A 24,742-nucleotide genomic window follows, 5' to 3' on the forward strand; every position below is an offset into this window, starting at 1 on the left:
GTACGCCCCCCAGCCACGTACCATCACACTTACCCAATGCAGCCTTGCTTTTTCCTTCCAGCATTTGTCTTTCAGGGATGGTAATTCTTGCGAAAAAACCAATCGTGGCCCATGTTTTTCAATTTCATACATGTACTTTTCCATCTTTTATGTTAAGTCCTTTTCAAAGAGAAATCTTGTAAGAATCAAATCCCTGTTTTTGGAGAGTGATGGCTTCCTTTTGGGGAGAGGAAGGATTTTCTATTTTGTTTTGTTTGTAATTGACAAATTCCATCCCAATATGCCAGGGAGAGTTGAATTTCAGAGCCCTCTTGGGTAGAGCTCTGGGCATTCTTTCTGTTTGTGGCGTGCCACTCGGGATTTTTCTTTTGTTTTACAATTCTATCACCCTCTCTTTCATTTTATTCTTTGTCATTTTCCTTGACCTGTCCCCCTGACCTGCTTTCCATCCCCTTCAACTACAATGTGCTCAGATCTTATTCGAGAGTCTGAACTTTCCACTTCCACTGCATTGTCGGAGGATTTGACTTTATGTTAACCTGGCTTAAAAAACAAAACAAAACAAAACACTTTTTTGAAGTGGTCATTTGTGCCTTTCGCTCCTCATCGTTTTCATCTGTGTTCCAGTGAAGATTTTTACCAGGAACTCTCTATAATTTTCAGTGTCTGGAAATCCTGTCTTCTCCAGCAGATCGCTACCTCAACCTTCTCTATTTCTAATCTTCAATTTCTCCCTCTCTACTGATTTTTTTGCCTGCCACCTAAAAGCCTGAACAAGTTTCACCTGTCCCTAAAACCCCTCCTCTGCCACCAACATGACTCTCCCAAAACACCGTATCATTCTCCTATTCAAGAAACTCCATTAGAGTATTTTTTCCTTTCTGGATCACATGTCAAATGCTGTTTGCCATCCCAAACCCTCCACAGTCCCCAGTCTAATTATACCTTCTCACGGGCTTATGTTGACGAGGTTTAGATTTGGGGAACCCAAGTGAAATGAGGGTTTCTGGTGGTCAGGGAGTTAAATGAGGTCTAGTGGCAGGTTCGGGGTTCAGGGAGCGCAACCCCCCAGAATTCGGCGCAAGGGTAGGGAGTTCTGGGATTCCTGGCGCGAGTCCCCTGTAAAGGAATTTACAGGCCTGAAAACCTAGATTGATAAAAGAGGTGTATTATGGGGATTGGAAGTAAGGTCAAAGTCTGGTTAGGGAAATAGGTGAGGATAAAGAGAGGAGGGCACTGGAAACAGTATTTCAGTGGGCAGAGACCCTTGGCGTGCCAAACGTAGGGAAACATGTTTGGACCCTCTGCAAAAAGAGAGTTTTAGTTTGACTCCTTTTAGAATGAGAGATTTAGCTAAAGGGGCCCATGGGGGGAGTCCCAGGTTGACTCCTCGCTGGGTTTCAGCTAGGGCTAGAGTTTGCTTGGTGGGGGTTGGGAAACCCGAGCAGCCTGTGTGCCAGGCACTGTGCTAAGAAATAAGGATACAAAGAAGGCAAGACATTCCCTGCCCTCAAGTAGCTGCCAGTCTCATGGGGGAGGCAACATGGAAACAGCTGTGTACAATGGACAGATGGCTGGATAAATTGGAGATATCTCCAGAGGAAAGGAAGGGAGAGGGATGAGGGCTTCCTGAAGAAGGGAGATTTCAGTTGAGGCTTCAGGAAGCCAAGATGAGGAGGGATGACGAAGGAGACAGTTGGAGAGAATGCTTGGAGTTGAGGGATAGAGGGGCTTGTTCAGGGAAGAGCCAGGAGACACATTGAAGCGGGTGTGATCCCTTTAAGAAACTGATTTGTGATCCTTTCTGATTAAGATTACTCCCAACCCCTCGTAGCTGATGCATTATCAATTCAGGAAGCCAGGACCTTTGATTCCCAAATCCTGGTCAAAAGCATCCTTTGAATTCCAATAGGAGATCTGGGCTTATCCCGGCCCCCACCGCATCTGAGCAACTTGGGCTCTCCCAACCCCCACTAGTTCTGACCTGCTCGGGCTTCCCAACCCCCACCGAGACACCCATCAACTAAAGTCTTTGCAGATGGACGTTGGCAGCTCCCTTTGCTGCCAGGACTTTCTGTCCGCTGAGATCTGCGTCCTCAGTGCCCAACTCCATTTTCCCAAGATCTGCCACTATAGAAGTCAGTCTCTGGGTAAACTGATTTCTCTCTTTCATTCCTAAACCTGCAGCCGATTTATAGGGGATTCTTAACAACTCTCTTATAGCCACTAACCTCAAGACCTCCGGGAATCGAGACCACTCTAAACCTCATCAACCTCAGTCTGGTGAGACTAAGTGCTCCTGCTTCAAGAGGCCTTTCCTGGTCCCTTTGCATTCATTCTGTGTGTTTCTGAGGATGTTTATGGGTGTATGTACATTTTTATCTGCCCCTTAAAGTGAAAACTCCTTGAAGAAATGGATTTGCACCATTGTTTTTTGGACCCAGAGTCTTTAAACTAGCGATTGCTAAAGGCTCATGGATCATTAGGAATTCAGCTGCTACTGAATTCAAATAGATCAAGTGTCCAGGTTCTAGGAGCTACTCAGCAGTCCTCCTGTCATCTACCCTAGACAGATCACGCCCCCAGCACTGTATCTGGTCCTGGGCGTTATGCTTGGGCAAGACCATTCATGGGGCCAAAAATGAAGGCTTTCCGGAGGAAGGGCATTTGGACTAAGCTTCTTGGTGTGTATCATATAAGGAGTGATGTCCATGTGATCTAAGGAACTCAGAGTACTTAGCATGGAGAAAAGAAGTCTAAGAGGACACGAGAAAGGATTTTCTTGGGGAAGAGGGAATTATATTTATTCTTGTATCCAGAGAAGTCAGAGAGAGACTAAGCTCTGCTCGAGATCTGGAAAGCCTTCATTCTAGGGAGGAAACTCAGCCCTTCAAGGATTAGCTGAGGTTTAACTGGGAAAGTTAAACAAACAAACAAACAAAAAAAAAAACCACTGGCTGATGGGTCCCTCTGTAGCTCCAGAGGTAGAACTAGGCCAGAGATAAGCAAGTTCCAGGAAGGCAGACTTCACATCAGCCTAAGGAAGAGTTTTCTAATGTGTAGAATGGGATGCTTTGTAAGAAAATTAGCTTTTTAAGTGAAATGAGCAGAAGCAGGAGATCATTATACATGGCAACAAGACTATACAATGATCAATTCTGATGGAGGTGGCTCTTTTCAATAGTGAGATGATTCAAACCAGTTCCACTTGTTCAGTGACAAAGGGAGCCATCTACACCCAGAGAGAGGACTGTGGGAACAGAGTGTGGAACAAAGCTTGGCATTCTCACTCTCTGTTGTTATTTGCTTGCATTTTATTTTCTTTTTCAGTTTTTCTTTTCCTTCCTTCTTGATCTTTCTTGTGCAACAAGATAACTGTATAAATATGTATACATAGATTGGATTTAACAGGTATTTCAACTTATTTAACACGTATGAAACTACCTGCCAGCTAGGGGAGAGCGTGGAGGGAAGGAGGGGAAAAGTTGGCACAAAAGATTTTGCCAGGGTCAGTGTTGAAAAAATTACCCATGCATATGTTTTGTAAATAAAAAGCTTTAATAATAAAAAAAAAAAAGAAGAAGAAAGAAAATCAGCTTTTGAGTGTTCAAGCAGAGATAAATGATAGGGCTTAGTACTGGAAAGGATCTTGGAGATCAGCAAGTTTAATTCCTTCACAAATGAGGAAACAGGCTCCAGTGAAAGGGTTGTAAGTGGCAGGGGTAGGCCTGGAGACTTCTGGTCCCAACTCCAGGACTCCCCCTGTTCTGATGGGGATGTCACCTCCCAGACCTTTAAATTGCTGACCTCGGAGATCCCTTCCAAGTGGGACCTTTGGGAAGGAGCTCCAAAGAGGGCTGCTTTAAATGTGGAGAACACAGAAGCAGAATAAAAGCACCCCCCCTTTTTTAAAAGCTTTGAGATCGTATTGAATTATGTTATAAACAATGCACATTGTTTTTTTTTTATTGGTCTTCTTTATATTGAATTTTTAGGCATGGTGCTGAACATCCATTAACACAGAACTATGAGCAGGGGAAAAGAAACAGGGTTTTTTTGTTGCTGGATTTGTTTGGTTTTTACATGTGGAATCTCACAATCACATTATCAACCAGTTTAATAAATACAGGCATGTTTGGATTCACAGACAACAAAATACAGCATTTTTTTTTTCACGTTTCACTACAGTGCATAATAGAAGGCAAGGGAAAGTATATAGTCATGTTTTATTTGGGAGTTTTTGAAATTCAGACCAGGGATCTGTGCTCCAACATGCAGTTTTGAACGTGATCCGTGGGTACCACAAAAGTTAGTTTCTGCTTTTTCTTGTGTTCATCCTGACATATCTAGTGAGTCGGTTCATAAAGCTAAGTCCTTAAAAGTCCTTTAACAGCAATTCATTCTCGTCTTAAGTGTCCAGTTATCAAATCACCGAAAAGTGTGCTTTGTTGAACAGCAAAAGTTTCTCTCTAGTTAGCAAATAAAATTTACAGTTATACCTGTTGGATCTGAAATGTTCTGAATCCTTGAGTCAGAACTCGATGGGAAAGTGTACACGGAATGGATTTCTCTAGCAAGACTTTAGAGAAATTTTGCCTCTGCCCCATTTCAGAACTGGTCCCATCTAGTCAAACGCGATTATCCTCTAGATAATCTTACTTTCAAATTTGAGTAGATGACAAAGTCTCAGGTTGGCCCAGTTGGTCAATGAAATCTTGTGACTGGATTCTTCAACCAAAACGATTCATTCTCTCAAGCTAGGGAAAATCTAAAATACAATTCAGTTGACCTTGTTAAGTCCGCACTATGAGCACCAAGGTTAGGTGCTGGGGATAGAAGTGATAAATGACCCTGGCCCTGTTCCAAAGGACTCGGCAGTCCAGTGAGAACAAGACAATTTATGATAAGTAGAACACATTTTCTAATGTGCTAGATGCATAGGAAAATTCTCCCCAAGTGACCTGACCCACTTGAGGTGGGAGTGAGACCGGGGAAAGAACCCTTCCTGGGGAGGATTTCCTTCTTGATGGATGTCACACACACCCTGGGCCTCCAAGGAAAGCTAGGATCTACTCACTGTCTGCGTGTGCCTTTGTTGGGAACGAGGAGCTGACTGAAGGATTCCAGCCCAGTCTGAGCCATACCTTCCCACTCCGAAGCTGTGTCCCAGGATAAAATCTAAGCTTAGAAGGGATCTCGGGGCCCGCTTGCTTCAAGCCTCTCATTTTACTGAGGAGAAAACAGGCCCACCCCTACGGGCCCTTCCCCTGTGGCTTTATTGTTTGGGAATGGATGGCATGTCCACGTTCACATGGGAGTTTCAGAATCAATTGAATGCGATTTTGGATTGCTCATGCTCCTTTCCCTTAACATGAAAAAGGGAAAATGACTAGCAGGGTGATCTTGGACATCACCTGGCCTTCGATTTTCTGATCTGTAGAAGGGGAACGAATAATAGACTTGGGAGCTGACCTCACAAATGGGAAGGGGAAGTCAGAGATGAAGATGCCCAACTCCTTCATTGGAGAGAAGAAGGAGGAATGGACTTACTTGCCCAATGTCACAAAGGGAGTTAGTGTTAGAGCTGAGTTTGTAGGGAAGGTCAAAGGTAAAATTCTTTGTGGGACTAGACCCTCGTACTGGGTGACCTCTCTGGGCCTGGCTTCTTTCTCTGTAAAATGAAGGGGGTTGGATGAGTCCTTTCCAGTTACACGGCTATGATTTGGGGGCCCCCTGAGGGATGCCTTGGAATTTAGGCGAGTGTGCTCTTCTCCTAATATGCAGGGAATAGTCTGAGAACACTAACGTTTGCTGTTCCCTGCTGGTGGGCAAGGAAACCAGCATACTTTTATGATATTCTCTTCCCTGCTTCAAAGGACCAGGTTCTTGAAGCCTAGGGTCCTTGGAAAATGGAACCGAGAAGTGGAATGGTTCACGATTATTTATCGTCTCCCATCATCCACCAGAAGAAGGGCCGGTGGTCTATTGCGGTAACGTGGTGGCAGAGATCGAGAGCCGGCAAGGCTCAAGCCTGGCTCTCTCTCCACCCCACTCCCCTACCTCTATTTTACAAAGGAACCGAACTCAGAAAAACAAGTCGAGAGAGATGCTGTGGTCCCCCTCGGCCCCACCCCAAGAGCTGATTTGAGCCCCATTGTCCTCACTTCTCCATTACGCCTCATGTCTATGGTCTCTTTCATCACAGACCCAGAGCTGGAAGGGACTTCATACATCATTCAGGCCAATCCTTACACAGAACCAGAAAACTTGTTATTTTGGTCTCAAATATGACTAACCAGCCTCTACTTGTGGACTGCAGTGAAGAGGAACTCAGTACCTTAAGAGACAGCCAATACCATTGGTGTTGGGAGAGTACAGAGGAGTTCCTCTCATCTAGAGAGTTTCTACTTCTGCATCTAGGGTAAAGAGATGATGGAAAGACACCGGCCCTTCTTACCAGCCCCCGCCTCCAACCCCAGGCAGAAGGAGGTATGGTGAGCTCTACTTGGAGGCTGGGAAGGTCAGCGTCGACCACATTAGGAGACCAGCTTCTTCAAGAAGAACTCATGCTTCGCAAACCCTCTTTTACTGGGGGCGGGAGGGAGCACTTGGGTTCCTGGAGATGCCCAGCTCCCAGAGGGACAAACGGGGGGTAGAGGTCCAAAGGGTGGCAGGTAGCTTAGTGACAGGAGCGGCCGCCAAGGGAAGAAAAGCTCTGAATCTCAAAGATGGCCACTAGGACTCTGCTACTTTCTATCTTCCACCTTTCCATCCTGACTCAGAGCTCCAGGATCAAGTTGCTGTTCCACTGGGAGCCCAGCAGTCTCAACCTTCCTATCTTCTGCCTAATCTCTGCAGTGATTTGGCTTTTTAAGTTTCTCCCCTAGGACATTTGCTATCTCCCTACCCTCTCCCCACCCTGGACAACCTTATTATTGATTTGTTGACCCAAGTGTAGGTCTTCATTCATCCTCATTAAATTGAACCTGCTTAGATTGGGTCTTGGTTCTGTCAGCCAAGCTATTAGCTGTCCCTCCCGGCCACACGTAATCGGGCTTAAAAAACAAAGAGGCACGGAGCTATGGAATGTGCCATTGGACACCTCCCTCCATTTTATCCACAACATGGATATCAAGATTTAGATATCAAGATTTTCATATATCAAGATTTAGAATGAGGATCTTAGGAGTTTGTAATAGAATCCTCACTTTCCAGATGCAAAAACTGAGACCCAGAGAGTTTAAGTGACTTGTCCAAAATCACACAAGTGGCAGAGCTGGGGCCGGCACCATAGGCTTACGTCAAAAACAAGGAAATAGGGCTTGTCTGGTACAAATTTTTGACCGTTCCAGATTGCTTCATACGATTATTCTCTTTGCTTAATGCTCCAAAGTGCTACTAAGAATCAAAGCCAAGCTCACTGGCCACTAGTTTTCACATGACTGATGTACTTCCTAATTCAGTTCAAATGCAGATTCTCTTGTAAAATCGTCCACTGAATTTTAGCAAGCTGGGCTTTAGAGGTTTCCTCTCCTCAATTAATTGTTATCTTCAGTGGCTGAACTCAGTTCCTTTGTCATAGTCATTCAGTGATGGAAGTTCTCATAAAAGGGAATCGGGATTAGATGGCAACTAATGAGAGCTAGAACTTGGGTTTGGGGAGTAAAAATGTGGCCGTTGAATGCCAAGAACCTTTCTTTATAGAGAAACGGTTCAAAAGCCTACGGTCGGCAGTCCCAAAGCTTGATGGGAGAGCACAAGCTGTGGGGCCACTCACTCAAATGCCTCACTTGGAAAGTTGAGTTATTGTAAAATTTAGGGTTAGCTAAATCTCAGTGTATTTTTTCAAACCAACAAAAAGAATGTAATCATTGAGTATTCGATAAATGTTTTATCTTTGAAAAAGAATTGAACTCCTTGGGGGTGTACTTTAATGAAATGCACTGTTGAATATGAAGAAGCAAATGTTGTGATATTTCCCTACCACTTCCCAATCGTTCAGGGGGGAGAGGCTCGGAGGTCCCGTCCACCCCTGAGCGTCAGACCTTCTATCTAGGGGCAGTGAGGGACAGTGTGATGTGATAAACTGGGGACCTGGACGGAAATCTCGTCGGTCAGTCACCAGTTGCTTGGTTTCTCTCTGGGGCTGAGTTTGTACCTGTAAATGGGGACGAGACCCCTACCCGCTTGACCTCGCAGAGTTGTTGGGAGAATCAAATGAGGGGACAGAGCGCTCTGAAAAGGGGACATCTCGGCAGGTCTGCAGCGTCCAGCAAAGATGACAAATGTTGGCGTTGTTACGGTGAATCCCTGTTGATTTTGAACACAGAATTCTCGCCCGGTTAAGATATCAAACGGAGGGAGAAAGATAGGTTGATTGCTGGTGGAACCGAGCTCTCAAGCCCTCGTTTCAGAAGCAACTGACCCAGTTATTTCTTTCTCACACACCAGACACTGGACAACACTGGAGGGTTCCAGCTTGTATTCCAACTGGGGAAACCAACATAGTATTTTCCAGAGCTCTGACCTGTGCTGTCAGTTTTCCTAATTAAAAAAAAAAATCCACCTCCTTGATCATTAGGTTAGGGGAGGAGTTAACAGCAGCGCTAAGTACTTTAGAAATACGCTCTCATGCCCTCACAACAACCCTTTGAGGTTGGGGCTGTTATCCCCATTTTCCAGATGAGGAGACTGATACAGTTAGTGATGTGAGTTGTTCAGGGTCACTCGGGACTTCTGGACTCCAGGTCTGTGCACTGGGAACCTCCTCCCTATTTTCGGTTTCATGGATTCGTTCCATTTTTTTTTTTTCTGGGCAAGGACCTGGCCGCTACATGTGTGTGTCCTTTCTTAAGGGTCTATTTTGTTATCTGTTAAAATGTGGCTTCTTCTTCCCTCCTCACTAGCCTGGGAAATTTCCTTTCAATAGTCTTTCCTTCTCCCTCTTTCCTAGCACAGCATCTGGCACACGCATCAGGAACTTGGTGACTCAATGTCCCTTTGACCAATGGTGTCTGCCCCATCCGTGGCCCAAGGCCAGTCTGCCACCCCTCAGCACTTGCTCTTATAAAGAGGCCCACGTGTGGCCACACTAGGGAGTTCCCAAAGGTCCTTCCTTCTACTTTGTTCTTCCAGTTCCCAAATCGAATGAGTGCCATTCCACGTTCTCAACACGCTAATGCATCTCTGCTCGATTCGGAACAAAACTTCTCGTTGTATCTTCCCCATTGGTGTGAATGACTTAAGAGGAAATTGGGACCGGGACACTCCCCCGGTGCATCTTGAGATGTTCTGAATGATCTTACAGTAGCAGAGGGGCTCAGCTACTACTTGGCATCTCCCCGACTCCCCAGGCTCCCCTGCTGCACAGGAACAAAGAAGGCCCGGATGGAAAGCGGAGACTCAGGCCTCTGGATATGAAGGCGTATTTTCCAAGCCCACAACTAGCGGCTGGAGACAAAGAGTTTAGGACTCTTGATCTGTTCATTTTCGAAAAGGGTAGGATTGGAGCGAAGGAAGGACAAACTCTGTGGGAGCCAGTTTACGGCCAGAGTTCCTCTCACAGATGGCTTTAGAAATGACAGGATTTGAATTTTTCTCTTCCGCTTATTAGATTAGCAATCTCGACCCACTACAATTCTGAGAGGCGTTGTGATATGGTGGCTAAAGAAAGACCTGGGTTCCAGACCTGCCTCTGACTCATGCTGGCTGTGGAATTCTGGGCAGATCATTTTGCCTCTCAGAGCCCTGAGCATCTATCTTTGAGACACTAAAGTTGCACAACAAGTCGTTCGTCTGAATTGGCGGAGGGCGTTTCCGTGCCCAGAGTTGCCCGTATCAACAAAACTCCAGGGGCGGGACTTTGCCCTCCACCTCCCCACCCCCTCGAAAAAGGATCCCGTGGCATTAGGTCTATTAGAACTGTACAGTTTGGGGGGCTTGGAAGGGTCCTCGGGGAGCAACTCGAGCAGCCCTCCACCTCGCTGGAGGAAAAGGTACTCTGAAGCACCAGGGCTGGGGAGAGGAAGCGGAACATAGGAGCGCTAGCAATTCCTGAGCTCAGATACTTCACCTCCGATTCCTTTGGAATATGACAATTCGGGGGGGTGGGAGGGGGTTTGGTTTTGGTTTGGAGTTTCCTCTCTGCTCCAGCTCCCACAGAGCCTCAACACAAACACCCACCATTGCGCCTTTGTGACAAGGTCTGGATTTCCCATTTGGAAAGAGGGTTATCGGGAATGTGACATCATTCTCATCTGCGGCTAAAGTTCCTCTCACCTGTCGGTGAGCACACTAGTATGCTACAACTCTCCGTTACATTTCTGTTCGGTTAGTACAGTATGTTTTATTAATAAAAATTGTGTCTGGCTTACTAGGGTTGGCTAACATAGGCATCTCCTATCTGATTTGACAACCTCTTCTGAGGAGTGAACAACATTTGGCACAAAGCCACTCTTTACCCCTTCCCAGCCTTCCTGGATGGTAATTTCCCCCTTTTTGACCAGCTCATAGATTTCTCGAGTCAGGTCTGTGAAGGCTTTCTCCACATTAATGGCGTCTCGGGCCGAGGTCTCAATGTACTTCATACCATACCCAGCAGCCACTTTCTCTGCCTCGTGTCGGGTCACCTGCCGTTGGGTGTCCAGGTCACACTTGTGACCCACCAAAACAAACACAATCTGGTAGGGCTGGACGTGGACTTTGGTCTCTTCTAACCACTCGTGGACATTCTGGAAGGACCTGCGATTGGTGATGTCAAACAAGAGAAGGCCACCTACTGAGTTCCTGTAGTAGGCTCTGGTGATGGACCTAAAAAACACGAAGGAAGGCAAAAATGGCATCAAGAGCTCACAGGCCTCACTCAGCCCCAATATGGAATCAACACACACACACAGACACACACACAGACACACACACAGACACACACACAGACACACACACAACACGGACTATCTGTTGGCTTCCAAGCTAAGTATTAAATAGGGCAAAAACTCAAAAGGTATCGAAATTCATTGATTCTCAGATTCAGCACCGGGAAGATTTCTTTCACATAGTCCATCCCCAACTTCAAGACAGAAGTAAATATGGGAAGAACACTAGATTTCAAGTCAATGAATCTGGGTCCAAATTCTGGTTCTCCTTTCCTATCTGTGACTGTCAGACCTCTGACAGGGGAAAAGGAAGGGAAGTTAAGTTCTATTTTCAAAATGAAGAGGTCAGCCTAGATGACCTCCAAGGTCCCTTCCGGGTTTAGATTTATGAATCAATTCATCAACTGGCATTTATATGGTGCCTGTATTTTTTTCAAGGACTACCAGGGTGCACCGTGGTGGCTAAAGCCCCAGACCTGGAATCGAGAAGCCTCATCCTCTGGAGTGCAAATCCAACCTCAGACACTCACTAGTTGTGTCACCCTAGGCAAGTCACTTCACCCTGTCTGCCTCAGTTTCCTCATTTGTAAAATGAGCCGGAGAAGGAAAAAGCAGATCGCTGCAGCATCTTTGCCAAGAAAACCCCAAACGGGGTCACAGAGAGTTGAACACAACTGTACAACAACAGCAACTTTGTACCAGGCGTCAGGTTAATTAATGGGAATACAAAGATAGCCATGAGATACTCCCTGCCCTCGAGGAACTGACTGCCATTCTAATGATTAATGAACCTAGGGTCTGTTCTGTCTGGCTCTCCGACACACCAGGAACAATGGGGGGGCAGTTGCAAAGAGGCATGATTAAGTTGGATGTTAAGAAAACCTTCCCAACTAGTGTTGTGTCAAAGTAGTAGGGGCCACCTCAAGGGGTGGGAACCTCCTCCTCCATGGAGGTCTGCCAGCAGAGGTTGGATGAGCCATCATCAGGTAGGGTAGAGGCAGGATTCCTCACGGGCCAGATGGCTACGGGAATTCCTTCCAAATCTCGACTCTTATTATCCTGATGATATATTTTCCGTGTTCTTTCTATCAGCCATATTTGCAATAAGTGGTTTTCATGGACGTTATTTTTCATTTTCTCTTAATTCTATTTTTACAATAAGTACAGATGAAATAGAGAACTTGGAACTTAACTCTGTTAAGTACATATGCAGATGAAAGAAAGAACTTCTTTTGTCTTATCGATTCTCCATAAAAGGCTTATCACAGAGCATCGGCATGGCCCGGAGGTGACCCTGTGCTTCTCAAAGCTAGGCTGGCAAAATCTAAGTTCGGTTGGTTCTGCCACGCTGGCGTCAGAATGGACCTGCTTTCTATGGCCCGACTGAGCCGAGTGTGGACATGGCCAGAAGCCTCAGCTTGTCGGGAGTTGAACTCTTTGGTCATGGCAATGGGTGCAACTGCAAAAACCCTGCCACAAAAGCCACCCCTCCCCCCCACCTGGGCCATCCCTCTGCTTTTGCTGGAACAGTGGCCAAGGAGGCTGAGCGTCAGGACTTCCAGACTGTCCAAAAATGGGAACTTACCTCTTGGAATTCTATTTATTAAGCACCCGATATCTGCCAAGCTCTGGGAATTAATACCAAGACAAACCTGACCTTGGAGAGCTCACATTCAACTGTGGAGAAACAACAAGGACAAGTGTGAGGTCCTTGTCCGATGACCAAGGAGCCCAACAGACGAGCAGAGAAACTGAATCAGAACGCTGGGGATAGTTTTGCTCTGAATTAAACCAGAATGCAAAAAGAAAACTGCCACTAAACAGAGAGAAGGCTCAGAGGAGAACTGGTGGATCTGTCTTTGTTATGCATTCAAAAGCAACCAGGGAAATCCATTCCCAGGGCATTTATTCAGCTTGCAGAGAAGTATTTGCAAAGGGAACAGCCTCAAGAGAACTGCAGCTTATGTATCAATGCCCTCTGGTGCACCAGCTCGAAATGCCCACTCATTAAGGTGCACAAATTTGAAGACAAGTTCTCTATTATCTTCTGAGTTAAATCAAGGCAAAGGTGGGCCCCTGGAAGTGTGGGAAACAATATGGAAGTAGGAAACAAAAGAGGACAAAGGTTCGTGGACTACAGAAAAAGTCCTCTGACTGTAAGACATGAGTAGTTTCTTTTTTGTTTGGTTTTTGGGTTTTTTGAGGCATTTGGGGTTGAGTGACTTGCCCAGTCACACAGCTAGAAAGTGTTAAATGTCTGAATTTGAACTCAAGTCCTCCCGAATTCAGGGCAGGCACTCCATCCACTGTGCCATCTAGCCCTTTTGTTTGTTTTTGTTCCTGAGTAGTTTTTTTTAAGAAAAGAGATTCGAGGTGTTAGGCATGGGGAACATATATTGTTGCCACATCACAAAAATGGAAAATAATTACAACTTGCCTGAAAACTGGTGGTGGCTGATATGGGAATCATTTCCAAATCTGATAAAGTATATCCCAAGCCCGATGTAGCATACAGTAAGTCCAATGACTTGTTGGAACAAAGATTAAAAATTAGAAAGAAATTAAAACGTGAGATTCCGTTGTTGTTCAGTCGTTTTTCAGTCACATCCGACTTTTTGCCACCCCATGTGGGGTGTTCTTGGCAAAGATACTGGAGTGGTTTGCCATTTCCTTCTCCAGCTCATCTGACAGATAAGGTAACTGAGGCAAACAGGGGAAATGACTTGCCCAGGGTCACACAGTGAGTGTGTGGCTGAGGCTGGATTTGAACTCGGGAAGAGGTGGCTTCCTGACTCCAGGCCCAGCAACCCAGCCACTGTGTAACTGGCCCAAAATGTGATATGCCTTGCTTAAATAACAGAGCTGGACAAGATCTCAGGTGGTATCTAATCCAAACTAATCAAATTATGCTTTACAGTCTGTCAAAGCAAGAAGTAGCCTGTCATCTGAAGTCTCTTTCTTTCTGTTGGTCTATTTTCCCTTTATAAAGAGGCGCTCTAATCTACCACATCATTTTACATTTTACTCATTTTTCAGCCAGGGAGAGAAAGGCCTTAGGGACACAGGCCGTTGAGCACACGACCGGGGGATGTACGATTACTGTCGGTTACTTTTTGTAACTGTTATTTGGTTTCCTATTATTATAACAAAACCTCCTTTTCATCTAGCATGGCTAGAATGCCTGAAAATATAGTTGCCAGCTTTCTGGTCTGTGGGGGTGGGGGATCTGAACAGCTTGTCATTTATATAACTTAAGTCTCTAAATAGCAACATGTACATCTCCTGGTCACTGTCCAAGGTTAAGTGATGCCTCAGGTCCAAGAAATTGTGTTTTTTTAAAAATACTCTGAAAGACGATCATTATATAAAGCGGCGATCATTAAAAATCTTCGCTACTTGGTAAAATGTAAAAGAGAAGAGAAGTTGAACATGTTCAGAAGCAACTGAAAACAATCCCAATGTTTGAAAAACCCAAGGACGTACACTACGAGGACTCTCTTTTTGACAAAAACTTCTGGGAAAAAATGGAAGGCAGTTTGGCAGGAATTAGGCCAGCATCTTACACCACACTTCACAAATGGGTTTCAAACAGATGGTCAACCTAAATATAAAAGGTCACATCATTAAAAAAAATTAGAGAAGAATGGAAGTCTTTCAAAACTTGGCTAGGCAGAGACTCCTTCAGAGGAAAACTGCAATAAATATCATTGATAAAAACCCAATATTGACGACAGGTACAGAATTGTTACACATATCCATTGGTATTTCTCTCTCTCCCTCATTACTTTTAGTTTAAACAAAAGCTATATTCCTTCATTAGTCGAATTATAGAAACAGATTTCCAAAGACAAAATGCAAATTATTAATGACCATGTAAAAATATGCTCGAAATCACTAAGAAGAAGAAAAATGCCACTTAAAGTAACTTGTTTCATCTCCTGCTCTTAAATTCTACTTCCAACTTCTGTGGGCGATTCGGGAAGGGTGGAAAAAAGGAGAAAGACTTGATTTGGGGAGTGAACAGTTGGCCAAGAAGGTGGTGTCATAATGGGATTTGAATTTCTTGACCATAGCTAAAGATATCAGGATGACAGACTCCTAGCTACAGATGGAGTTTATCTAAAGGACAATGAGGAAAATGTGTTGGCTGGGTAGCTTACAAATCTTGCCAGAAGGCTTTAAAGCATGAGGAAAAAAAACTATCTATCCTCTCAAGCTTATCCATGTGCAGTCATACGAAACACATTAGTCATGTTGTAAAAGAAAATACAGACCACTCCCCCACTCCCCCAAGAAAAATAAAGTTAAAGCAATCTGTTTAAAACACCATCGGTTCTTTCTCGGGGGATGGATAACATCTTTCACCCTATGTCCTTCAAAATTGTCTCAGAGCGCTGTATTGCTGAGAAGCTATGTGCACATGAAGAAATCCAGAAGCCAGGAGGGAGAAATGGAGAACATGTGGGCCAAGATCAATATGCATTCATTCAATCAGCCTTTACTGAAGACTTCTCACCAAGATGGCTTCTCACCAAGACTACCCGGATCTCTCCTCCTACATACTGCAGCAAAAGCCTCAAATTTTCACCTGACTGAATAATGAGCAAGGAATGCAATGAGAAATGGGGCCTTTTTCACCCCAGAATTACATCCAAATGTCAGGAATAGGAAAGGGAGCTGCCAGCAAAGTCCGTTCCAGCAGGTTCCCTCGGCTCTTTTTGATTTTTAGCTAAGGATCGGGAGGAGAGAGGGTTTGGCAACACTGATGCAAAAAAGGGAGGGGAGATTATTGAAACTTTTTTTTAAATATGCAGAAGAAAATAAAGGAATTCAGTTCCAAAAGCAGCACAAACAGAACAGTTTTGAAAATCATGTGTGGAATGAGAGGCTTTTTTTTAAAAAAAGTGGTATGAGATGGAGATTCTTGGCTTCATATAGAATCTTTTTTGTGCTTTGCTATATAAATGGAAATATTCTCTTTTTCGGTATTGAAGGTTAGATAAAAATAAATGAAAAATCAATGGAGAGATAAGTGATTTTTGTCATAAGTATATACTTCAGACCACCTATACAGAAATTGAAAATAGATGCATTTGGGAAGCAAGACAGAACCTACTACAGAAACTTCAATTACCCAGGCACCTGCTGAATCTCTGTCTGGCTCACGGAGAGAGCTCTCCGTGCCTCTTTCTCTCTCTATGTGTCTCCATGTCTCTTTGTCTTTCTCTCTGTGTGTCTCTCTCAAATGGAGCCAGTAAGTTCTTGACATCCCTTAGTGAGAATTTCATCCTTTAAGTCAGTAAAAGAACCAGCCTATGTTAGAGCACATGATTCTCACTAACATGGTTGCTAGAGTAGAAGTACGAGAACATTGGGGGAGGTGACCACTTCCTCCTAAAATCTTAGAGAGAGAGGAGTGGGGGAGGACAGATGGAGACAACAGAGAGAAATCAAAAGTGCTCAATCCTTAACTCTGCTTGTTTTCTCCCCTAAAGAGAAATGATGGAACACAAATGTCTCCCAGGAGCTGATGCCCAAGAGAATCTGCCCTTGGTGCCTTCCAACCCTCCATCCCAATGTCAGTGAAGTCTGAAAGATCCTGGAGAGCAAGAAAGCCATTACAGAAAAACAAATGCCGCATCTACCAAGAAAAGGGGAGAGGAAAGCCTGCCAATTATAGGCCAAAGAGCATGATTTCAGTTCCTGGAAAAGCAGACCATTAAAGAGGTTAGTGGCCACTAAACAAAGGAAACAGTGCTAACAAAGCTATCAGGGCACAAGGATGGGACGTACCCGAATGGTCTTATTTCATTTCTTTACTTGATGAGGGAGAGATCGTTTACAAAGATTACAAAAAAATTTGAACAAAGCCTTTGAGAAAGTCTCTCATACTACTCTTGTGGAAAAGGGAGAAGAGATAGAAGTGAGTAATAATACAATTAGGTAGATTGGTTAAATGGTAGAACTCAAATGTTCTTGTGAATGGTTCAAGGTCATCTCCAGCGGAGAGCCCCAGAGATCGGGGTTGGGCCTACGGTTGTTGCACATTTTTATCAGGATGGGGATAAAAGCACAAATGATGGATTCATCAGAGCTGCTGGTGACACAAAGAAAGGAGAGACTGCTGGTACCTGAGTGTGATAGAATCAGGATCTTGACAGACTCTTACACTGGGCTCAATCTCATCAAATTCAGTTCAAGAGGGATCCATGTCAAATTTTGCACTTGAGTATCAATAGGCAGCCCAGAAAGCTAAAGTGGCTCTATCTGGCCCGTACTTACTCTCTCTTGCCCCGATTCTGTTGGTATTGCTGTTTCCAGATCTTCCTTCCTGCCTGCTGAAACAGCAAGGACAGTCCTGTCTCTTAGGGTGGAGTGATCCAGTGATGGCCTGTCCAATGAGATATCACATCCCGATTCCTACCCCACAAGCCCCCTGCAACAGCCCGGTAAGATCCTGAGGCCGTTGCTGTTCAGCCATGTGGAACTCCTGAGGAACCCGTGCACCCAATTCATCTCCTGTCTAAATATAAGTAGAAGTTTCTTTGGGGAGTCTCCACCCATGCAGACTAGGGGTCCCCTTTTGGCAAACTCAAGAAACCTTCTATGGTTCTTAACTTTAGGATACTGGAATTGGGTTCCGGTTTGGGGATTCTGGTTCTGGTTTGTGTTAACACTGACAACTTTATCCACAGTCCAGAAATCAACTATACGAGCACAGGCCAGAGTCACAGGCCTGGTCGGTTAGATGGCAGCTGATCCAAAAACCATCTGGTAGTTTATGGTGAACACATTCAATGTGACAACTCCCAAACACTAATATAAGGCCGAATTTCGTAGTATCGGGAAACAATAGACCCCGTTTGCTCTAAACTGGTCGTACCAAGTCTGGAGTCTTGTATTCCGGCTCATTTGAGAGAGACCTAGATGAACCGCAGAATGTCCAGTGGAGGGTAACCAGAGTGGCCAAGGACCTTGAGGATCAATCTTAGAAAGTGGACATGTTTAGTCTGAAGAGAAGAATCAAAAGGGACATCTGAGCATTTTCAAGTGTTTAGATTTTTTTTCTTTTTGGCCCCAGCAGTTAAAACAAAGAGCATAGACAGGGGTCCTCAAACTTTTTAAATAGGGGGCCAGTTCACTGTCCCTCAGACTGTTGGGGCCGGACTATAATCAAAACAAAAACTTTGTTTTGTGGTCCTTTAAATAAAGAACCTTCATAGCCCTGGGGGAGGGGGATAAACCTCCTCAGCTGCTGCATCTGGCCCGAGGGCCGGAGTTTGAGGACCCCTGGCATAGAACTCTTTCCATGTAATCATGATAGAGGATGGGAAGGGGAATCTTCCTAACATTTAGAGATTGGGGGGGGGGGAGCTTTTTAACATTCAGAGCTCTCCAGAAGCTTTGGTGGCTCCACATCCATCACTAGAAGGGTGAGCCTCAAGCAGGGGTCCAATGAACAGTCATTGGCTATTGGTGGGGCAGATTCTTGTTGAGGTACGTGTCAGCTGGAGAGGTTCTTTCCAAATCTACAATTCTGTGAGTCTCTAGAATATCGACATAGTGATTATTGTCTAATAAGAAATGATGACTATGGGGAAATCAGAGCAACACAAGGAGTAAGCAGAACCAGGGACCGCAATGTAAATAAAAAGAAACCAAAAGGAAGCCAGTGTTGTTGCACTGGACAATCTCGCTCCTGGAGACCAGATAATAAAGCCCGCCTCCATTCTCTTGGCAAAGTAGAGCATTCACTGTCAAGATGCAGATACTTCATTGGCTGGTTTTCATAACAATAAAGAAGGATTTTATGGGGCTGCAGGAGGAGGGGCTACATGTGGCATGACTGATCCCAAAACAAAAGACACTGATAGAAAATGGGAGAGGTGCCACAAGACTGGAAAATGGCAAATATTTACCCAAGGAGCAGAAAGCAAAGTGTGTAAACTTGAGCTGGCTTCCTGGCAAAATTCCAGAGCATATTATTAAAGGGAGCATTAATGAGCACCTTTTTAAGGAACTAATAATCACAAAGCCACCTTCATCAAAAAATCCTGCCAGAATAATTTGGTTTCCCTTCTTTTGGACTAGTGACCAGGAAAATACTAGAGGCACAGCAGAGTTGACATTTTGGTGGTACCTTTGCTAACGTCACTGCCGGCTAGCATCCCGGACGTGATGAAGAGATGTGGCCTGAGCCACAGTCCAGGAGATCTGCAACTGGCCAGACTGAGAGAGGAGTCGTTAGTGGTTCAGCGTCAGCTTGGCAGCAGCACGAGGCATAAATAGCGTGCATATTGAACCTGCAAAGGGACGATGCCGAGAGGGAGACGATGTTGTCCTCAGTGAATGATGGGATCAAACGATTCTGGACAGGTTAGAATTTTAAGCCAAATTTAAGAATAAAAAATTTTAATAGAAAAATAGAAAATCTTATTTTTAAAAAATCATCACCAGTAAAATATGGGGGATGTATACTTAGCAATTTTCGACAAAAGGTTTTGAGTTGTAGAGGTCTGGAAGCTCCACACGAGTCAGCACAGGAATATCACGACCCAGAAGGCCAATGGGATCTGAGGTGCCCGTTCAGACTAAGGTTATGGGTTAAATAAACATCTGAAGCTCCTCGTACAAGAAGGTGGCCTTAGTCTATTGGCCAATCTCTTGGAACAGGCCAAGCAGAAGAGGAAAAGGAAGTTTAAACCAAGCAGATTCTGCCTATGATGAATTAAGCTCTATATTGAAAACTCCTATATGTATCTGGCCAATAGTTACCATTTGTGGCAAAGTATTGATTATATATTTTCTCAATGATGTACAACATTGATGGTGGTTCTCAGAGTGCAGTTTGGGGACCTCTTGGGCCTGGGCGACTGAGCTTTGGCCAAAACTATCTTCATGATAGTCCTGACATTTTAATTCCAAATAGGGTAAATATCGCTAGATCTAGCCACAGAATCAAAAACTATCTGAGGCGCCCTCAATGATTTTTACGTGTTACGAGATCTTGAGACCAAAAGAGTTTGAGAAGTGCTTTCCCAGAACAACATATTAAGAAAGGTCTCCAACAGCTTTCCATAGAGCCTTCGACTCGTGCAGGAAAGTGTGTGAGAGACCCTTACTCAGAGAATTGTCGCCACAGATCCCAAATCCAGAGACACTAAGACAATTCGGAGGTATTGAGGACATGGTGATGTGTAAAATTACTTTCCCTTTTAATTGATCTCCCAACTTCCATCCCCTTCTGTAGTAAAGTGGCTTTAATTTTCAACTAAGTTTGTGAATCCTGATTTTCTTGTGTTGCTACGGGGTCCTTCCTGCCTTCTTAGAAGTGGTACGAACGGAATAATAATAACGATGACAATAACAATAATCATAACGTTTATATAGGGCCTGTTATGTGTCAAGTACTGTGCTGAATGCTTTACAATCATTATTTCATTTGCTCCTTACAATAACATTTGGAGGCAAAGAACCCAGCGAAGTAACCCATTCGCTTATTGGAGAACTCTTATGGGCAGTTTTTTTCTGTCTTCAAGCCTCATTCTGTCTCTTTGCACCCCCCTCCCCACTTCTCCTGGTAATACCCTGTGGGGCTCTGAGAACTCTGCCACCTGAGAGTTCTTCAAAGACTTGAAAGCAGCTATCTCATCTCTCAGAGACCTTTTGACAGATCGGTGGTGAGAGTGAAATATAATATTTTCACTTTTTTGTTGTCGTTTGCTTGTTTGTTTTTTCTTTTTAATCTGATTTTTCTTGTGCAGCATAATAAATGTGGAAATACGTTTAGAAGACTTGCAGTTTAACCTATATTGGATTACTTGCTGTCTAGGGGAGGAAAGGAGGGAAGGGATGGAGAAAAATTGGGAACACGGGTTTTGAAGGGGTTAATGTTGAAAACTATCTTTGCGTGTTTTTTGAAAATAAAAAGCTATTGTTAAAAATTTAACAGAATTAAAAAAATAAAAATGTCTCACAAAATTTGAAAATAAAAAGCTGTTGTTAAAAATTTAACACGTTTTTAAAAAAAGAAAACAATTTTGATCGACATTACTGAATACGGTCCATTTTCTCTTTATTCTGGTGTTGGTCATCACAGTATTCCCTGATTAATGACTTTTGTCTTGATACGCTTCCTTCCCAATAATAATACGTTGCCTACAGAGGATTTAAAGCTTATCAAAGTCCATAAGTAGCTTATTTCCATAATCACTTCAAGCCCCCCTTTTAAAGCATAGTTACCATTCCTATGTATCTTAAGCTAATACAGTCTTTTGAAAGCCGGATTCAATTACTATTCAATCTACATAAATTACAATTCGATTCTACTGAGAGAGGAAAACCGTAAAACCCTCCTGTGATTATTTTACTCTTCAACTTGACCCTCTTCCACGAGCCATCTTAGGTACACTCCTTAGCTAGTGTGTGAACTTTTAGCTCGACTGTCTAAATGATCTATACTCACACCTTTTGATCACAACTAGCATTTTTCTAACATTTGCAAGTTTGCAAAGCTCTTTGTCCACATCTTCTTACTTAAATGCCGACTCTATGTTTTGCAAACCTGAAGGTGCTGAAATTGGGGGGGGGATTCCTAGGCTGAATGTTGCAGAGTCTACACACACACACACACACACACACACACACAAACCCTAGGAGAGGGTAGAGGTCCTGGGGACCCCCACAGCAAGATTCAGATTTCCCAGAACATAGAAGACTTGAGCTGAATCTTAGAGAGTAGTTGCCTAAGACTTGGATCAAAGGCAATGTGGGGCAGGGACAAGATTTGGGTTTGGGCTCAGGTTCAAATCAGAGCTTTGCCACCTGTGTGACTTTAGGCAAGCTCTTTTCCTTCCCTGATTTTCATTACTTCCTTGGATGGACTACAGTCAGGATCCTGACCTCTGACCTTAGAATGGCAAGGCAAGCCTTCCCTCTGTTGGTGAAAACCTTTCCTTGGCCGATACCATTTCTTCCAAAATTTCGATTGGCTTTGTGCCAAGGAATGTTGACTCACTGAGGTACTAGTTGTAGTCCAGGCAGAACAGAAGCTTCTGGAGGAGAGGGAGGGACAGGTTTGGTTTTGACTTTCTAAACCCTGTACCTACCTAGCCAAGTTGGTGGCATTGAAAGGGGCCTAATAAAGGCTCCAGAACCTGGCCTTGATTCCAAGCTGCCTGACTGTTTTTGTGACCCGGGGCCTCTCTGGGTCCCAGTACACCCATATGGGCTGCAGTGCTTTGCAGCTCTAAAAGGGCCCAAAGAACTGAAGGGTAATCATGTGGTCGTTTTGCTACATGTCTCCCAGAAGGGGTGACTGTTAAGGAGGGACAGGGAGCTCTCAAGCAGTCCTTGGTCCTATCTTCAGAGTACGAGTGAAAAATCTGTGTCCTGCTAAACAGCTGACAACCTGACATTCGAAATAAAGGGTTGTGAACAATGAATTTCTGCTTTATATTTCTTATGTCTACACACACAGTAAACTCGAGAATCTAAGCGAGATTGGGCATCTCTGACCCAGAGAATGGGAGGTAAAGGAAAACCACGTGGTGGTGGGCACGGGGCCTGGCAGTTCTGGGCATGGAGCTGGGCATTGTTGGGCATAAGCTTCCTTCCCAGCCTGAGGCTCCTCTAACTCTGTTTCAAAAGGACTTTAGGCCTAATTACTACTTACCCTTATTTAACGTTATTCTTTAAAGGGGCTCCAACTGACATTAACATTTAAAAAATCTGCCCCTGCGGGGAAGTCCCGATACAGAAACCCCCTCCACCACTGTACGTCAACATCCTCAAGTTTTAGTCTTTGAGAGGGGCCTGAGAGGTCCGATGACTTTTCCAGAGTCACAGAGCCAGACAGACCTTGAACTCCAAGGCCAACTCCCTAGCCATTAGGCAGCTGCCTTTTCAAAGGTGGAAGGGACCTCAGCAGTCCAAACCCCCAGTTTTCACGAAGGAAATTGTCCAAGGTCACACAGGCAGGGCAGTGGCTGCCATTGCAATTCCCTGATGTTTGTCCTGCTCTAGGCTTCACGTATGGAAGGCCTATTCCTGTTCTCCCAGGCCACTGACTGTTCTCTACCCAAAGAAAATAGCTCCCCCCACCCCGGTCCTTCCCCTTCCTCCAGCACAGGCCTGTGTGTCCCGGGAGCAGATAGCAGAGGCCTGGGAGAGCAGGCTCCCTTCTCACTCCCCCTTCTGGCTCCATCAGGATAGGGCTTGAGCATCCTGGGGCCCACACAAGCAATCTGGCCATTTCTCAAGGTCTTCTGTGGGGCCTAGTGGGGGTGGGGTGGGCTCCGAGGCTGTCGGCGGTGCTGAGCTATCTAATCCTTCCCTTCTAGGAGCTTTGTTCCAGCAGCCAACGTGGGGGTGGGTTATTCTACGGAACCAGTGAGGTGCATCAGGGCTGTGTGAGGCAAGGCCAGATGTCTAGCCAGATGTTCTGCTCTTTTCTAGGCCTACTTGCACCTTGAAGAAAAGCTTGGCGAGAGGAGGGAGGTGAGGTGGGGGTGGAGGGATCATCGAGGCCCAGGGCCTTTGGAGCAGCCTCCGCGGTATTTCCCCTGCATGGGCAGCACCATTCTGGCTAGGAAAGGGGAGGCTTCCAGCAGGTGGCAGCCCTCTGCTCTCCCGAAGGCTTTTTGGCAGGGCCGGGGCCACCATCAGCACAGCTGCTGCTGCTGCTGCTGCTGCTGCTGCTGCTGGGGGTGGGGAGACACCTCGCTATTGCTGGAGGCTGGGCCAAGGTCCCTTCCCCTCAGACTGGCCCTTGGCTTAGGCCCGAAAATGGCAAACCTGCCTGTGGCCCAGCGGGTCCCTACAGCAGCAGGCAGGCTCCGGGGCTGTTTGTGAAGCACCTGCTTCCCTCCCTCCCCACCTCTGGGGACGGATTCGCAGGGACACACGCAGGAGCACAATGCGTCCATACATGTACACACGTACCCAGAAGCACACACGAACATGCATGAGGACACGGGCACACACATGCACAGATACAGGAGAACACACCCGGGACATGGCCTCCCTGCCCCACAGGCTTCATGGCTCATTCCAGAAAGCTGCCCAGCTGGCCTCCTTTCCTCCTCCTCCTCCTCCTCCTCCTCCTCCCCCTCTTCCTCCTCTTCCTCCTCCTCCTCCTCCTCCCCCTCCTCCTCCTCTTCCTCCTCCCTCCCCCCACAAGTTCTCTGCAGCATCCAGGAGGCGGGATGCTGATGCTGATGGCCGCTACTGGTACTATACTGATGCTGATGCTGATGCTGAGACAAAGCTCCCGGGCAGCCTTGGGCCGCCCGGTGCCCAACAAACACTACTCTCGAGATGAGGGAGAGGAGATAATGAACCCCCCCGTCCCCTCCCCCCTTCCCCCCCCCCCGCCCCGGGTGGCCCAGCTCATGTAGGTGCCCACATTCTCCAGCTCCCAGCTTTCGGGCGGACCCAAAGGCTCGGGTGTGGGGGCTGGGAACCACAGGGCGCAGCCCCTCCCCGGCAGCACCCCCACCCCCACCCCCGACAGCGCTCCGCCCCCTGCTTGCCCCGCCCTCGACCTCCAGTCCGCCTGCCCCACCTGAACCTTTCCTGGCCCGCGGTGTCCCAGATCTGGAGCTTGATTCGCTTCCCGGGCTCGATTTCCACCAGCCGGGAGAAGAAATCCACCCCCACGGTGGGGTCGGAGACCTGGGCGAAGCGGCCCTCGGTGAAGCGGCGGATGAGGCAGGACTTGCCCACCGTGGAGTCCCCGATCACAATGAGCCGAAACTGGTAGAGCCAGATGGCCTCCATGCTGGCCGCGCTCAGCCGTCGGCCTCCGAGCCGGAGCAGCGCCAGCGTGGCGGGCCTGGCTGCGGGACCGGGCTGCGGCTCGGGAGGCTGCG

The 24,742-nt window shown here is 45.8% G+C and overlaps 1 protein-coding gene across 1 annotated transcript; it reads right to left on the minus strand.

Annotated features, from left to right (window-relative positions):
* Positions 1 to 3,933: 3,933 nt before the first annotated feature.
* RAB39B (RAB39B, member RAS oncogene family) lies at positions 3,934 to 24,742 on the minus strand. The gene is made up of 2 exons (XM_051968904.1): positions 24,436 to 24,742; positions 3,934 to 10,809 (listed from the first exon to the last, which is right to left on the minus strand). The coding sequence occupies exons 1-2, from the start codon at positions 24,648 to 24,650 to the stop codon at positions 10,383 to 10,385; spliced, it is 642 nt and encodes a 213-aa protein (XP_051824864.1). The 5' UTR covers positions 24,651 to 24,742; the 3' UTR covers positions 3,934 to 10,382.

Source organism: Antechinus flavipes, chromosome X (genome assembly GCF_016432865.1).
Source record: "Antechinus flavipes isolate AdamAnt ecotype Samford, QLD, Australia chromosome X, AdamAnt_v2, whole genome shotgun sequence".
Lineage (NCBI taxonomy): Eukaryota > Metazoa > Chordata > Mammalia > Dasyuromorphia > Dasyuridae > Antechinus > Antechinus flavipes.

Excerpts from the sequence above, each read along its gene's own strand:
- RAB39B (XM_051968904.1), bottom strand. The coding sequence starts at position 24,650 with ATGGAGGCCATCTGGCTCTACCAGTTTCGGCTCATTGTGATCGGGGAC. Across the intron at positions 10,810-24,435 it reads GCGGGCCAGGAAAGGTTCAG|GTCCATCACCAGAGCCTACT; the intron begins GTGGGGCAGGCG and ends CGTGTTTTTTAG.